General features: G+C 35.6%; 1 protein-coding gene across 2 annotated transcripts in view; it reads right to left on the bottom strand.

Annotated features, from left to right (window-relative positions):
- The window catches only part of LOC124798690 (guanine nucleotide exchange factor subunit Rich), a 305,412-nt gene that overhangs the window by 230,358 nt on the left and 57,118 nt on the right, over positions 1-17,936 (bottom strand). For both annotated transcript variants that reach the window (XM_047262195.1, XM_047262196.1), the window contains exon 3: positions 6,341-6,493. In XM_047262195.1, coding sequence (XP_047118151.1) covers positions 6,341-6,493 — 153 coding nt within the window. The remainder of the gene's footprint in view (positions 1-6,340; positions 6,494-17,936) is intronic.

The following is a 17,936-nucleotide window of genomic DNA, read 5'->3' as shown; positions in this document are numbered from 1 at the left end:
GTCATTCGCATAATTAAAATAGATGTATGGTTGTGTCATATGTACAATGGGGAGACATACACCCAAAGCAGAGACATTTACAGCCCCACATGAGAGGTGGGAAATTTAGCTTCGCACTGCAGCAAAAAACAATGATTTTGACCTCCTCTGGAAGCACATCCACCTCAAAAGTGAGGAAAAAAGTGCAGGTATCGGTCTTGTTAACTGGTGGGCCTAACCACCTCAAAAAAGAGGGAAAAAGTGCAGGTATCGGCCTTGTTCACTGGTGGGCCTCAATATACATGAAATAATATGAAGTGCCCCCCCCCCCCCCCCCATGAACTATGGACCTTGCCGTTGGTGGGGAGGCTTGCGTGCCTCAACGATACAGATAGCCGTAACGTAGGTGCAACCACAACGGAGGGGTATCTGTTGAGAGGCCAGACAAATGTGTGGTTCCTGAAGAGGGGCAGCAGCCTTTTCAGTAGTTGCAGGGGCAACAGTCTGGATGATTGACTGATCTGGCCCTGTAACACTAAACAAAACAGCCTTGCTGTTTTGGTACTGCGAACGGCTGAAAGCAAGGGGAAACTACAGCAGCAATTTTTCCCGAGGGCATGCAGCTTTACTGTATGATTAAATGATGATGGCGTCCTCTTGGGTAAAATATTCCAGAGGTAAAATAGTCCCCCATTCGGATCTCTGGGCGGGGACTACTCAAGGAGACGTTGCTATCAGGAGAAAGAAAACTGGCATTCTACAGATCGAAGCATGGAATGTCAGATCCCTTAATCGGGCAGGTAGGTTAGAAAATTTAAAAAGGGAAATGGATAGGTTAAAGTTAGATACAGTGGGAATTAGTGAAGTTCAGTGGCAGGAGAAACAAGACTTGTGGTCAGGTGAATACAGTGTTCTAAACACAAAATCAAATAGTGGTGATGCAGGAGTAGGTATAATAACGAATAAAAAAAATAGGAATTTGGGTAATCTACTACAAACAGCATAGTGAACGCATTATTGTGGCCAAGATAGATACGAAGCCCATGCCTACCACAGTAGTACAAGTTTATATGCCAACTAGCTCCGCAGATGATGAAGAAATTGATGAAATGTATGATGAGATAAAAGAAATTATTCAGATAGTGAAGGGAGACAAAAATTTAATAGTCATGGGTGACTGGAACTCGATCGTAGGAAAAGGAAGATAAGGAAATGTAGTAGGTGAATATGGAATGGGAGTTTCCAGAGGTCGATGTGGACTCTGACCACAATCTGCTGGTTATAAACTGTAGATTAAAACTGCAAAAAGGTGGTAATTTGAGGAGATGGGACCTGGATAAACTGAAAGAACCAGAGGTTGTAGAGAGTTTCAGCGAGAGCATAAGGGAACAATTGACAGGAATGGGGGAAAGAAATACAGCAGAAGAAGAATGGGTAGCTTTGAAGAACGAAATAGTGAAGGCAGCAGAGGATCAAATAGGTAAAAAGACGAGGGCTACTAGAAATCCTTGGGTAACAGAAGAGATACTGAATTTAATTGATGAAAGGAGAAAATACAAAAATGCAGTAAGTGAAGCAGGCAAAAAGGAATACAAACGTCTCAAAAATGAGATCAACAGGAATTGCAAAATGGCTAAGCAGGGATGGCTAGATGACAAATGTAAGGATGTAGAGGCTTATCTCATGAGGGGTAAGATAGATACTGCCTACAGGAAAAGTAAAGAGACCTTGGAGAAAGGAGAACCACTTGCATGAATATCAAGAGCTCAGATGGAAACCCAGTTCTAAACAAAGAAGGGAAAGCAGAAAGGTGGAAGGAGTATATAAAAGGACTATACAGGGGTGATGTTCTTGAGGACAATATTATGGAAATGGAAGAGGAGGTAGATGAAGATGAAATGGGAGATATGATACTGCGTGAAGAGTTTGACACAGCAGTGAAAGACCTAAGTCGAAATAAGGCCCGGAGTAGACAACATTCCATTAGAACTACTGAAGGCCTTGGGAGAACCAGTCCTGACAAAACTCTACCATCTGGTGAGCAAGATGTATGAGACAGGTGAAATTCCCTCAGACTTCAAGAAGAATATAATAATTCCAATCCCAAAGAAAGCAGATGTTGACAGATGTGAAAATTACCAAACTATCAGTTTAATAAGTCATAGCTGCAAACTACTAACGTGAATTCGTTATAGACGAATGGAAAAACTGGTAGAAGCCGACCTCGGGGAAGGTCAGTTTGGATTCCGTAGAAATGTTGGAACGCGTGAGGCAATACTGACTCTACGACTTATCATAGAAGAAAGATTAAGGAAAGGCAAACCTATGTTTCTAGCATTTGCAGACTTAGAGAAAGCTATTGACAATGTTGACTGGAATACTCTCTTTCAAATTCTGAAGGTGGCAGGGGTAAAATACAGGGAGCGAAAGGCTATCTACAATTTGTACAGAAACCAGATGGCAGTTATAAGAGTCGAGGGGCATGAAAGGGAAGCAGTGGTTGGGAAAGGAGTGAGACAGGGGTGTAGCCTCTCCCCGATGCTGTATATTTAGCAAGCAGTAAATGAAACAAAAGAAAAGTTCGGAGTAGGTATTAAAATCCATGGAGAAGAAATGAAAACTTTGAGGTTCGCTGATGACATTGTAATTCTGTCAGTGACAGCAAAGGACTTGGAAGAGCAGTTGAACGGAATGGACAGTGTCTTGAAAGGAGGGTATAAGATGAACATCAACAAAAGCAAAACGAGGATAATGGAATGTAGTCGAACTAAGTCGGGTGATGCTGAGGGAATTAGATTAGGAAATGGGACACTTAAAGTAGTAAAGGAGTTTTGCTATTTGGGGAGCAAAATAACTGATGATGGTTGAAGTAGAGAGGATATAAAATGTAGACTGGCAATGGCAAGGAAAGCGTTTCTGAAGATGAGAAATTTGTTAACATCGAATATAGATTTAAGTGTCAGGAAGTCATTTCTGAAAGTATTTGTATGGAGTGTAGCTATGTATGGAAGTGAAACATGGACCGTAAATAGTTTGGACAAGAAGAGAACAGAAGCTTTCGAAATGTGGTGCTACAGAAGAATGCTGAAGATTAGATGGGTAGATCACATAACTAATGAGGAGGTATTGAACAGAATTGGGGAGGAGAGGATTTTGTGGCACAACTTGACTAGAAGAAGGAATCGGTTGGTAGGACATGTTCTGAGGCATCGAGGGATCACCAATTTAGTACTGGAGGGCAGTGTGGAGGGTAAAAATCATAGAGGGAGACCAAGAGATGAATACACCAAGCAGATTCAGAAGGATGTAGGCTGCAGTACGTACTGGGTGATGATGAAGCTCGCACAGGATAGAGTAGCATGGAGAGCTGCATCAAACCAGTCTCATGACTGAAGACCACAACAACAACAATATGAAGTGAATGCCTTGCGTCTTGAAATATTTTGCATAGTTCTTCATCCATCTGCAGTCTTAGGTCTCAATGAAAAATTGATCCTTGTGCAATGTGGAGGTTCTTACGGGATATTATGTAAGAGCTAAATCACCAATTTGTTTACAAGAGAGGAACGTCCCGACTGGGTAGGATCTGCCATCTAAATTATTATGGAACTTGCTAAGTGCTGAGAGATCACCAAATTTGTTTTCTATACAAAAAAAACCTTGGTTTAGTAGAGAGAAAAGACCCTCCATCCATTCTGACATTAATCAGGTGAGGGGAGTAAGTATCTTGAAAGTCCCTTAGCTCTTTTTCTCTCTTTTTTCTTCTTTTCTTTTTCCTAAATGGGGTGGGGGGGACAAAGAGGGAAAGTACTTACAAGGGAACCTCCCCATCACACCCCCCTCAGATTTAATTACAAATTGGCACAGTGGATAGGCCTTGAAAAACTGAACACAGATCAATCGAGAAAACAGGAAGAAGTTGTGTGGAACTATGAAAAAAATAAGCAAAATATACAAACTGAGTAGTCCATGCGCGACATAGGCAGCATCAAGGACACTCGAAACGCTGAAGCACCGTGGTCCCGTGGTTAGCATGAGCAAATGCGAAACGAAAGGTCTTTGGTTCAAGCCTCCCTCGTGTGAAAATTTTTTTTTATTTTCAGACTATTATCAAAGTTAAAGCACTCAAACATAATCAACTTTGCTCTCCAAAATTCCATGACATGTTCAGATTTGCTTGGACACATGCAGGATTTGACGGTCTACACGCGGAAAAATTTGAAAACGTTAAAAACATATGTTTTGACAGAGCACAGGGAAAACTGTGCGACTGTGAAACTGTTGCATTCATTTGTTGCAGTTCATGTGACAAACTCTTATGTTTTCATCACTTTTTTGGGAGTGATTATCACATCCACAAGAAAACCTAAACCGGCAAGGTAGAAGAATCTTTTTACCCATTCGCCAAGTGTACAAGTTAGATGGGTCGACAACATATTCCTGTCAGGTGACGCACATGCCGTCACCAGTGTCGTATAGAATATATCAGACGTGTTGTCCTGTGGAGGAATCGGTTGATCTATGACCTTGCGAGCAAATGTTTTGGGTGCCCATTGGAGAGGCACATGCTTTCGTCTACTAATCGCACGGTTTTGCGGTGCGGTGGCAAAACACAGACACTAAACTTATTACAGTGAACAGAGACGTCAATGAACTTTCAATCGATGGAAGACTTGAACCAGGGACCTCTCATTCCGGAGCTGCTCACGCTAACCACGGGACCACGGTGCTCCTGAGCTCACAATATCCCTAATGTTGCTTATGTTACGCATGGACTACTCAGTTCGTATATTTTGCTTATTTTTTTCGTAGTTCCACACAACTTCTTCCTGTTTTCTCGATTGATCTATGTCCAGTATTTCAAGGCCTATCCACTGTGCCAACTTATAACAAAATCTGAGGGAGGGTGCGATGGGGAGGTTCCCTTGTTAGTGTCATAATGTTTTGCACTGAATTGTCCCCCGTCTCAAGAGAATGCCAGAGCTTCATTGCCACTGCCTGATAACTTTGGTTGTTTCATGATGTCAAATACCCACCGTAATACTCTGAGCACAGACTCACTTCACATGTGCCACCAAGCCAGAGCAAAGACCACATGACATGACATGACGCCAGTGCCTGGGGCCCCCAAGTGGGCAGGCACCTGTTCCTTACCATGAGTGGGAGGGTGACAGCTCAGTCATCAATAGCATGATTCCTGCATGGTCTGGGGGATTACCACCATATGGACACCTGATGACCCCACACATGGACTGGATCCAGGGTGGGCACAGGGTGACCTCCCATATATTCTGTAAAATAACTTTGCGAAAACAGAGCTCAGCCCCAGATGTGAGGATCAAACAGAAGTTAACCACACTGTGTAGTGTAAATAAATGGAACAAAGTGAGAAAATCCTCAACACAAGTCCTAAGAGAGCTATTTTGTAACTGATGATGGTCAAAGTAGAGAGGATATAAAATGTAGACTGGCAATGGCAAGGAAAGCATTTCTGAAGAAGAGAAAATTGTTAACATCGAATATAGATTTAAGTGTCAGGAAGTCATTTCTGAAAGTATTTGTATGGAGTGTGGCCATGTATGGAAGTGAAACATGGACGATAAATAGTTTCGACAAGAAGAGAATAGAAGCTTTTGAAATGTGGTGCTACAGAAGAATGCTGAAGATTAGATGGGTTGATCACACAACTAATGAGGAGGTATTGAACAGGATTGGGGAGAAGAGAAGTTTGTGGCACAACTTGACAAGAAGAAGGGATCAGTTGGTAGGACATGTTCTGAGGCATCAAGGGATCACCAATTTAGTATTGGAGGGCAGCTAGGAGGGTAAAAATCGTAGAGGGAGACCAAGAGATGAATACACTAGGCAGATTCAAAAGGATGTAGGTTGCAGTAAGTACTGGGAGATGAAGAAGCTTGCACAGGATAGAGTAGCATGGGGAGCTGCATCAAACCAGTCTCAGGACTGAAGACCACAACAACAACAACAATAACAACAACAAGGATTAAACCCAGGCCTTTGGATTTTTAGTCTACCTATTACCCCCTGAGACACCAAGTCACACATATCATACCTATGTTTTCTAATTCCCAAATCTTGTTATCTATTACACAATCCAAGGAAGTTATGAAACAAAAACTTTTACTGTTGTTGAAACAATTGCAGTGTCACACCACAGTAAAATTAGTTGCATGTGTTTATGGATATAAATGGAACTCTAACATTATAGAGATTTTCCTGACAAATGTTCAAATTAAAATGTGGTGAGCATAATGGTTAATTAAAACTAGTTACAAAAGCATTACTGTTGTGAAAAAATCAGAATGAAGCATGGAAAGAGAAGCTTCTCAATTGTACTTACAAGAGACAAAAGAAGAGGTGGAACAACCTCTTTTATAAAAAGTTCAGCACTATCTCGTTTCAAATTGGGATGAGGTGAGTCAATCTGCTCATAAAGACCTTTCTGCTCAGCAACCACACCAAGTTTATAAAACAGTAAATGTCTGTCTGATGTCTGCAACAGTATAGAAAGAAAACTAATCATTGTCACATATGTATTAAACACAAATACAAAAATTAAGTAATGTTGTGTATTGTGAATAAATGCTATAAATTGAATTAAGACAGAGAAATTTAGCACTCACTAAAAATAAATATTGTGATGAATCTCACGGCAATACAACTTAATATTTCTGAACTACAGTTTGTACGAAGCATAGTCCAACGTAAAGGTCATACTCTACACTACAATAATACAGTGAGAGGAGGAGTCAGGCAATCTCAAATAAATTAAGACTGAGAAGTTGATATGCACCATTTAATAGAGGATTAGAGCAAATGGCAAAATTCTGATAAACAAGAAGCAAAAAAATTATGAAGGAAGAACACAGGGGATAGAAAAGGTGTCTGATGGCAAAACAAAGGAAGACAAAGAAAGAAAAAGAGCTTTAAGATGCTGGTATCAGCAGGTAATTTAATCCTTTGACTGAGGCAGATATCCACAACAGCCAAGTGTGCCATGCCCCAGACAGGGTTAACAGTAACAGCACTTTCTCCTAATGTATCTATAGCATAAGTTTTGAAACTCATGCTTGTTAATCACTTAGTTGCGGGTGGGCTTTAGTGTCCATTTTGTGCAGTGCTATAAATGGACTCTCTCCAAACTTTGCAGTTTCTTTTGTACCTAACACATGACATTTTTGTGTACAGTATACAATACTGGTATATGACATTTATCAGTTCTAGATCAGAGCTAACAGGCACACACTTTATTTTATTGCTTACTGTAAACATATGAGACAGCTTTTCAAATAAATTTTGTCAAGAATTGAATAGCTTTCATTTTTGTGTTTCAACACATACCAGAAAGAAATAATCAGTGGTAAATAAATTTGATATAGCTTGTTTGGTGATATTGATCATACACACATTCTATAAAAATACTTCACACATGAATGTAAACAAAACAAATATTTCATTTGAATATAATAGAGGGAAACATTCCACGTGGGAAAAATGTATGTAAAAAACAAAGATGCTATGACTTACCAAACGAGAAAGTGCTGGCAGATAGACACAATAAAAAACACACAAACACACACACAAATTTCAAGCTTTCACAACCCAAGGTTGCTTCATCAGGAAAGAGGGAAGGAGGAAAGGAGAGGGAAAGACAAAAGGATGTGGGTTTTAAGGGAGAGGGTAAGGAGTCATTCCAATCCCGGGAGCGGAGAGACTTACCTTAGGGGGAAAAAAGGACGGGTATACACTCGCACACACACACATATCCATCCACACATATACAGACACAAGTAGACATCTCACAAGGAGACATATTTAAAGACCATGTCTGCTTGTGAGATGTCTGCTTGTGTCTGTATATGTGTGGATGGATGTGTGTGTGTGTGTGTGTGTGTGTGTGTGTGTGTGTGTGTGTGTGTGTGTGTGCGCGCGAGTGTATAACCCGTCCTTTTTTCCCCCTAAGGTAAGTCTTTCCGCTCCCGGGATTGGAATGACTCCTTACCCTCTCCCTTAAAACCCACATCCTTTCGTCTTTCCCTCTCCTTCCCTCTTTCCTGATGAAGCAACCTTGGGTTGTGAAAGCTTGAAATTTGTGTGAGTGTTTGTGTGTTTTTTATTGTGTCTATCTACCAGCGCTTTCTCGTTTGATAAGTCACAGCATCTTTGTTTTTTATATATAAATATTTTATTTGTTTACATTTGTAACCTCATGTTTTTGGAATGAATTTTTCATTCTGCAGCGGAATGTGTACTGATATAAAACTTTCTGGCAGATTAAAATTGTACATTGGACTGGGATTCGAACCCGGGACCTTTTGCCTTTCATGGGTATGTGCTTAAATAAATAAATAATATATCTGGAAATGTCTCCCAGGCTGTGACTAAGTCATGTCTCCACAATATCCTTTCTTCCAGGTGTGCTAGTCCCACAAGGTTTGAAGGAGAACTTCTGTGAAGTTTTGAAGATAGGAGATGAGGTACCAGCGGAAGTAAAGCTGAGAGGATGGATCATGAGTCATGCTGGGATAACTTAGTTGGTGCAGCTCTTGCCTGCAACAGGCAAAGATCCTGGGTTCGAGTCTTGGTTGGCCACACTGGTTTAATCTGCCAGGAAGTTTCATATCAGCGCACACTCCGCTACAGCATGAAAAATTCATTCTGGAAGCACTGCCCAGGCTGTAGCTAAGCCTTGTCTCTGCAATATCCTCACTTCCAGGAGTGCTAGTCCTGCAAGTTTTGCAGGAGAACTATTGATTTGAAACGTAGGAAATGAGGTACTGGCATGTGAGAACAAGACATGAGTAATCTTATGTTTTTCTTATGATTCTCCTATTTTTTCTTTTCTTTTTAAAAGTTCAAAGTCACATCCCTCCTACTCCTTCATTATCCATGCTATTTATGAGGTTCAGTAAGAGCTCTAAGTATAAACCTAAGCATTCTGTTGTAGTTAGAGACCTACTTTCTTTATTTTACATCTTTGAAGCAGAAAGCCTAGCATCTAGTCTTACCTTTAACAGTTTTGCACTAAATTACAAGTCTTAATCTCACAATCAATTTCTGTGTTGATACAAATATCTTTTTATGTTGAAGTCAACAGAAAGTCCATACATCAAACACTAGTTCCCTGATTCAGTTGCTAGACCATGAACCAATCATTGATTTTCTGCAGGTCTTACATTATCCGCAGAGTCATTTTTATACATTGTGAATGGTGAAAGTTTTATCTCACTCCACCAAGTTGTGCCCTAAGCTACTTTTACATTTAATGATTTCTCCCCATTAAGATGACATAGTGAGTTCTATCTGCTAGAAATTCCTTCATCCAATACAATGATACTCTAATATTTTCTGCAATGGTGTGGAAATAGTACACAACATCAACCCAGGTGCCATTATATACTGCCTTCTGGATCTTATAACAGAACAAAGCAGAGTTTCACAGAGCTGTGGTGTTCAAAATTCATGCTGAGTACTACAGGGGAATCTTTTAGTCTCCAAAAACATTGTAAAATGTGTTCCATAATTCAGCATTGAACAGACAGAAGTAATATAGGCCTACAGTTATATGCTTCTGTGTGATGACACTTTTTCATTACAGGAATTATTTGCACAGGCCAAGAAATTAATGTGTGATGCTCAATGAGAGGTAAGTGAGGGATGAGAAGCTAATGTGACAGGGTAATCACATGTGTAATTTTTGGATTTCTGAAGACAGACTTGGGTGCTACAGTTATGATGTCACTAACAAGCATTATTCCCAATAGGCAATCTGGCAAGCTTCTCAAGTATGTCAGAGTACATCAGATCGAAGAGACTAATCAACAAGAGTTATTCTCAACTGCAAGTAACATACCATTACGACTTATTTCCGGTTTACAAGACCGGCGTTTTTTTTTAACTATTAAAACTAATGTTTATATTCTCTGTCTTTACTTCTTTATTGGTTTATTTTGCTGGTGTTTGTGTTTTTTCTTCTAAACGTAAGCATTTATTGATGGTTCTTTTGAGATTAGAATATATTGTTCTTTCTTTATTTATATTAATTATTGTTTTTCTTATTGAGTTTGATTATGATTATTTTTTTCCTGTTTTTTTTTGGTTTTTTCTGTTTGTGAAGGTGCTTTAGGTCTTTCTATTTTAGTTTCAATAATTCGTTCTCATGGAAATGATTTTTTTAATTCTTTTGGTTTATCTTTATGTTAAAGTATTTATCTATAACTATTTTTTTGATCCCTCTTTGTTTGGTTAATAATTGTTGATGATTGGTTCTTTAATATTTCTGTCTAGTTTTGTTTTTATAATTTGTGTTTATTCTTACGCAGATTTGAATATAATTAGATATTATTTTGGTATTGATTATTTTTCTTTTAGTTTGATTTTGCTTAGTTTTTGAATTTGTTCTTTAATAATTACTGCTAGAGGTTCAGTTTATTTAAGTTCTTATCATTCTAATTTTTTTTGTTTTTATGGTCTTAATTTTAATGATTATGCTCTATTGTTCATTTGCTAGATTGAGTCTTCTTTCTTTTTATATTTTTTTTTGAGACTAGATTAGTTCCCACTTTACTTTTGATTTTGGGTTGAGGTTATCAACCTGAACGTTTACAGGCTGGTGTTTATTTAATTTTTTATACTTTGGTTGCTAGATTACCTTTATTATTAGTTTTATTTAGGGTTTATGATTTTTCTAATACTTTATATTTTCCTTTATTGGTTGATTTTGGTTCTTATTATTTTATGTTTTATGTATTTATAATTCTTGCTTTTTTAGTTAAGATGCCGATATTTTTGGTTCATTTATGGCTTCCTAAGGCTCATGTTGAGGCCCCTATTTCAGGTAGAATGATTCTTACTGGTGTTTTATTAAAGTTAGGTGGTTATGGTATTTTTCGTGTTATGAAGGTTATTTCTTATTTGGGTTTAAAGTTTAATTATTTTTGATTGTCTTTACGTCTATCTGGTGGGGTTATTGTTAGATTTATTTGTTTTTGTCAGGTTGATTTAAAGTCTTTAATTGCATATTCTTCTGTTGCCCATATAAGAATGGTTATTGGAGGATTGATGACTATGAATTGGTGAGGTTGTATAGGTTCTCTTTCTTTAATGGTTGGTCATGGTTTATGTTCTTCTGGGTTATTTTGTTTATCTAATATTATTTATGAACGTTTAGGTAGACGAAGACTATTAATTAACAAGGGTATAATTAATTTGATACCAAGAATGGCTTTATGATGATTCCTTTTAAGATCATCTAATATAGCTGCTCCTCCTTTAAATTTGGTAGGTGAACTTAGATTATTAAATAGAATTATGTCTTGATCTTCTTTTAGATTTTTTGCTTTAATTTTTTGTCTTTTTTTAGAGCTGTTTATACTTTATATATGTATTCTTATTCTCAGCATGGTAATTATTATTCTGGTGTTTATGCTTGTTCTCTTGGTTATTTTCGTGAATATCATCTTTTACTTTTACATTGATTGCCTTTAAATATTCTTTTTTTAAAGGGTGAATATTTTTTTGTTTAGGTTGCTTAAGTATTTTAATTAAAAATGTTGTTTTGTGGAATCAATGATATGAATTTTTTCATCTTAGGCCGTGAATTTATTTTCTATTTGTTCTTTGAGTTTTTTTCTTTATTTTTTTCTAGAACTATAATTTTTATTTTGGGTATTTATTATTTAATAATTGATTATAGAGTTTTTGTTGAATGAGAACTTTTTAATTTAAATGGTTCTATGGTTGTTATGACTTTAATTTTGGATTGAATGTCTCTTATTTTTATGTCTTTTGTTATATATATTTCTTCTTTGGTTATTTATTATAGAGAAGATTATATATAGAGGGGAAAGAATATAAATCGTTTTATTGTTATAATATTTATGCATTCTATAGGTTTTTTAATTATTAGCCCTAATTTGGTTAGGGCTATCTCTTCCAGGTCGAAACTGACTGCAATATTTCGCTTCTTATTCTATTTAAGGTTGATTGATTATATCAATACTTTTTGAATGCAACCCAAATGTTATAGTTAACTACAACCCTTTATTCTGCTCATTGTAAGGCTCCTTGATTTCATTCATGGTATAGTCCACCTAATAATACTATGATAAAAAATATTGTTGATACTGTTCAGATTATAATGTCTGAGGTTTTAAAAATAATTACAATTGGAAGGATTAATGCGATTTCTACATCAAAAATTAAGAAAATTACTGCAATTAAGAAGAATCGTAGTGAGAATGGTATTCGTGTTGATCTTTTTGGGTCAAATCCACACTCGAATGGTGATCTTTTTTCTCGGTCATTAATTAATTTTTTTGATAATGTTGTTGCAAGGATTATAACAATTATTGGGATAATAAATCTAATAAAAATTCTTGTAGATAGAATCAAGATTGTTTTTCTTGATTTATATCAAGCTTTCTGATTGGAAGTCAAATGTACTATTTATACTAGAAAAACAGTTATCTACCTCATCAATAAATAGAGATGTATAGGAATAATCATACTACGTCTACAAAGTGTCAGTATCATGCTGCTGCTTCAAATCCAAAGTGGTGTCTTGGTGAGAATTGATTTATTGAATGTCGAAGTAGGCATGTTGATAAGAAAATTGTTCCAATAATTGCATGTAGACCATGGAATCCTGTTGCAACAATGAATGTTGACCCATAAACTGCGTCTGCAATGGTGAAAGGTGCTTCTCAATATTCGTATGCTTGAAGTATAGTAAAGTATAGTCCTAGTAATACTGTAAAGAATAGTCCTTGTAATGCTTGAGTATGATTAGATTCTATTAAACTATGATGTGCTCATGTTACTGTTACTCCTGATGCTAAAAGAATAGCTGTATTAAGTAGTGGAATTTGTATAGGATTAAAAGGTTGAATTCCTATTGGAGGTCATAGTATTCCTAGTTCAATAGTAGGTGCTAGTCTTCTTCTAAAAAATGCTCAGAAAAATGAAACAAAGAATAGTACTTCTGATGCAATAAATAAAATTATTCCTCATCGTAATCCAATTGATACAAATCCCGTATGTAGCCCTTGATATGTCCCTTCTCGTACTACATCTCGTCATCAGTGGATTATAGTTAGTAGGGTAATTCCGAATCCGATTATGAATAAGTTAATGTTAAATAGGTGAAATCATTTTGCTAATCCTGATACTAGAACTATTGCTCCAATTTCTCCTGTTAGTGGTCAAGGTCTATAATCTACTAAGTGGAATGGGTGGTTTGAGTGAGTTGTTAACATAGGTTTAGTACACTTCTCTAGAATATAAAGTTCTTAAAATTGAGAAAACATAAGCTTGAATTATTGCTACTGCTGATTCTAGGATTAATAGAAGTATTTGTCCGATAATTAATAGTGAAATTAAGTTTATTGCTATAGATGGTCCTGTATTTCCTAGTAATGTTAATAGTAAGTGTCCTGCAATTATATTTGCTGCTAGTCGAACTGCTAGTGTACCTGGTCGAATGACATTTCTAATTGTTTCAATTAATACTATAAATGATTTTAATGCAGGAGGTGTTCCTTGTGGAACAAGGTGTGTAAATATGTGATTGGTATAATTAATTCATCCAAATAACATGAATCTTAATCATATAGGTAGAGCGATTGCAAATGTTAATGCTAAATGTCTTGTTCTAGTAAAGATATAAGGGAATAATCCTATAAAATTATTAAATAGTATTATAATAAAAATTGAGATAAAGATGAATGTTGTTCCATTAAATGATTTTGGTCCTAGTAATGTTTTAAATTCATTGTGTAAGGTTAAGTTTAGTTTATTTCAAATAATATTAATCCGTGATGGTGTAAGTCAAAACACTGATGGGATTAATAATAGTCCTAAGAATGTTCTAGTTCAATTTAATGATAAATTGAAGATGTTAGTTGATGGGTCAAATGTTGAAAATAAGTTTGTTATCATTTTCAATTTAAGTTTTTTATATCAATTGTTCTTTTTTCTGCTCTTTTAATAAGATTTGGCTTAAATGAGAAAAAGTTTATTTGATTAAATAAAATTAATGTAGCTGAAAATATGATGAATAGGGAGAATCATATGAGAGGGGATATTTGAGGGATTTGGATTAAATTTCCCCATCAGAAGTAGTCGTTAATTTACTATTTTTTGGTTTAAGAGACCATTACTTACTTTCAGTCATCTGATGTATTTCAAGGTGTACTAATTATTTAGTTATTTTAGATTGACACTCTAATGTTATAATTTTAACTAACACCTTAGATTATCTTAGATAATCACTTGATAAATAAGTTTACTGAAGTTCTTTCGATTACAATTGGTATGAATCTGTGGTTTGCTCCACAGATTTCTGAGCATTGTTCAAAGAACAGTCCAGGTCGGTTCATTGTAAATGTTCCTTGGTTTAGTCGACCTGGCGTTGCATCAATTTTAACCCCTAACGCAGGTACTGCTCATGAGTATAGAACATCTGATGCTCTTGTTAATACTTGTACTTCTGTATTTATTGGTAGAATTGTTCGGTTAGCTACATCTAGAAGTCAAAATCCGTCGTTTTCTAGGTCTTGTTCTAGTGTTATATAACTGTCAAATTCTACGTCTATAAAGTCTGAATATTCATATCTTCAGTATCATTGTCGTCCAATGGTTTTAATTGTGATTATTGCATCTACTGAATCATCAAGTAAATATAGTAGTCGTAATGATGGAAGTGCAATAAAAATTAGCGTAATTGCTGGTAATGCTGTTCAGATTGTTTCAATTAAATGTCCGTATGTTTCGGTTTGTATAGGCAATAAATAGTAAATAACTTAGGGCATAACCTACAATTACTGTAATTAATAATAATACGACCATAGTATGATCATGGAAGAATGATAGTTGCTCCATTAATGGTGAAGCTCCATCTTGAAGGGATAAATTTGATCATGTTGCCATTAATGAATTTTTCTAATAAAAGGTCAAACCTTTATTTGTAGAGCTTCAATCTACTGCACTGATCTGCCATATTAGAATCTAGAAATTAATGGTAGTTCTGAGTAACTGTGTTCTGCAGGCGGGTTATTTTGTAGTCATTCTGTTGATCTTCTTATATTAGCTCTAAATAAGATTGCTCGGTTTGTAACCATTCTTTCTCATATAATTACAATGAATATAATGATTCCTACAATAGAAATTGTAGATCCAGTTCTTGAGACTACATTTCATGATGTATATGCATCTGGGTAGTCTGAATATCGTCGTGGTATTCCTGCTAGCCCTAAGAAGTATTGAGGGAAGAATGTTAAGTTTACTCCAATAAATATAATTGTGAATTGGATTTTTAATCATGTATTATTTATAGTTAATCGAGTAAATAGTGGGTATCATTGAATAACACCTCCTATAATTGCGAATACTGCTCCTATAGATACTACATAATGGAAGTGGGCTACTACATAATATGTATCATGTAATACAATATCAAGTGATGAATTTGCTAATACTAATCCTGTTAGCCCACCAATTGTGAATAGAAAAATAAATCCTAAAGCTCATAATAGTGGTGGATTGAACTTGAATTTAGTTCCATATAGTGTAGCTAATCATCTGAATACCTTAATTCCTGTAGGTACAGCAATAATTGTTGTTGCTGATGTAAAGTATGCTCGTGTGTCAACATCCATTCCTACTGTGAATATGTGATGTGCTCATACAATAAATCCTATTAGTCCAATTGATAGTGTAGCATAAATTATACCTAATGTTCCAAATGATTCAATTTTTCCTCTTTCTTGACATACAATGTGAGAGATGATCCCAAATCCCAGTAGAATTAAAATGTAAACTTCTGGGTGTCCAAAGAATCAAAATAGGTGTTGATATAGAATTGGGTCACCCCCTCCTGCAGGGTCAAAGAATGATGTATTTAAATTTCGATCTGTTAATAGTATAGTAATAGCTCCTGCTAATACTGGAAGTGAGAGGAGGAGTAGAAGGGCTGTAATAGCTACAGATCATACAAATAAAGGTGTTTGATCTAGAGTTATACTTTCTGATCGTATGTTGTAATGAAGTTTACTGCACCACGAATAGATGATACACCTGCTAAGTGGAGTGAGAAAATAGCTAGGTCTACAGATGCACCCCCATGTGCGATAGCTCCTGCAAGAGGGGGGTAAACTGTTCATCATGTACCAGCACCGTTATCTATTACAGAAGATGTAAGAAGGAGGGTTAATGAAGGCGGTAGTAATCAAAAACTTGTATTATTTATTTGTGGGAATGCTATATCTGGTGCACTAATTATTAGTGGTACAAGTCAATTACCAAATCCACCAATTATAATAGGTATTACTATAAAGAAAATTATTACAAATGCGTGGGCTGTAATAATAACATTATAAATTTGGTCATCTCCAATTAGAGATCCTGGTTGACCAAGTTCAGCACGAATAAGTATTCTTATTGATGTTCCTACTATTCCTGCCCACGCTCCAAATAGGAAGTATAAAGTACCAATATCCTTATGGTTTGTTGAGAATAATCATTTTTGCGGTAAGATGGCTGAATTTTAGGTGGTAGACTGTAAATCTACTTATGAGATGTTTTCTCTCTTACCATGTTTTAGGTCTTATATTCAATTATGATTCTAGACTGCAAGTCTAGAGGTGTAAAATTTTACTAAGGCCTAAAAGATTATTCTTTTAATTATAACTTTGAAGGTTATTAGTTTAATTAACTTAAGTCCTTAGTATAATGAGATTAAGGTTGATGTTGAGATCAATCCTATTGTTGAAATTATTACTGTTATAGGAAAAATAATTCTTGATTTTTGAGACTTTATCTTTATAGATCATGAATTTTCTGTGTATGACATAATTAGGGCTGAGAATCTAATACGTATATAATAATAAAGTGTAATTGTAGTTAATACAACCATAATGGTTATAATAGTTATGTTGTTTTCTATTAATGATTGTATTACAATTCATTTTGGTAGAAATCCAAGGAACGGCGGTAATCCACCTAGGGATAGGAGAGACAGAAATATTATGAATTTAATCTCAGTTTTTATATTTCTGGCCGAATAAATTTGGTTTATAAAAAATAGATTTATTTGCTTGAATAATAAGACCATAATTAATCTTAATAGTGAGTAAATAATAAAATATAGTTCAGATGTTTTCTCTGACTGTTAGTGATCTAATTATTCACCCTAAATGTCTAATTGAAGAATATGCTAGAAGTTGGCGTAGAGATGTTTGATTTAAACCACCTATTGCCCCAATAATAATTCTTAGAATGATAATTGTTCAAATGAAAGTTCTTAGTTGAATACAATAAGATAATACTATTATTGGGGGAATTTTTTGTCATGTTATTAGTGTTAAACAGTTATTTCATCTCGAAGCTCCTATTACTTCTGGAAATCAGAAATGAAAGGGTGCAGCCCCAATCTTTAATAATAATCTAGATCTAATTATTATTGAGGGAATAAATTCTGTTTCTCACCCTATTGGATACTTTATTTGAATCAGCAAAATTGAAAATAATAGTATTTTCGATGCTATTGCTTGGACAATAAAATATTTAATTGACAACTCATTTATTATTATATTTTTATTTCTTGTTAGGAGCGGAATAAATGAAAGTAAGTTGATCTCAAGTCCTATTCAAACTCCGAATCAGGAGTTTGATGAAATGGACAGGATCATTCCTATCGTTAATGTTGATAGGAAGAGAAGTTTTGTAGAGTTGTTGGTCATTAAAAGGGAGAGGATTGATACCTCTATAAATGGGGTATGAACCCATTAGCTTGTTTAGCTGACCTTTTTACATTAAGGTGTATGATACTAAAGGAGGTACTTTAATTCTGTCTTATGTAATTTTTAATGAAGGTAATTTTTATTTACTTGATTTACCCCATCAAGGTAACCCTTTAGTCAGGCACTTCATTTATATTT

This window comes from Schistocerca piceifrons, chromosome 5, assembly GCF_021461385.2.
Source record: "Schistocerca piceifrons isolate TAMUIC-IGC-003096 chromosome 5, iqSchPice1.1, whole genome shotgun sequence".
NCBI classification, from domain to species: domain Eukaryota; kingdom Metazoa; phylum Arthropoda; class Insecta; order Orthoptera; family Acrididae; genus Schistocerca; species Schistocerca piceifrons.
Note: the sequence above shows the minus strand (reverse complement) of the source record. Positions and strands in the feature narration are given on the sequence as shown.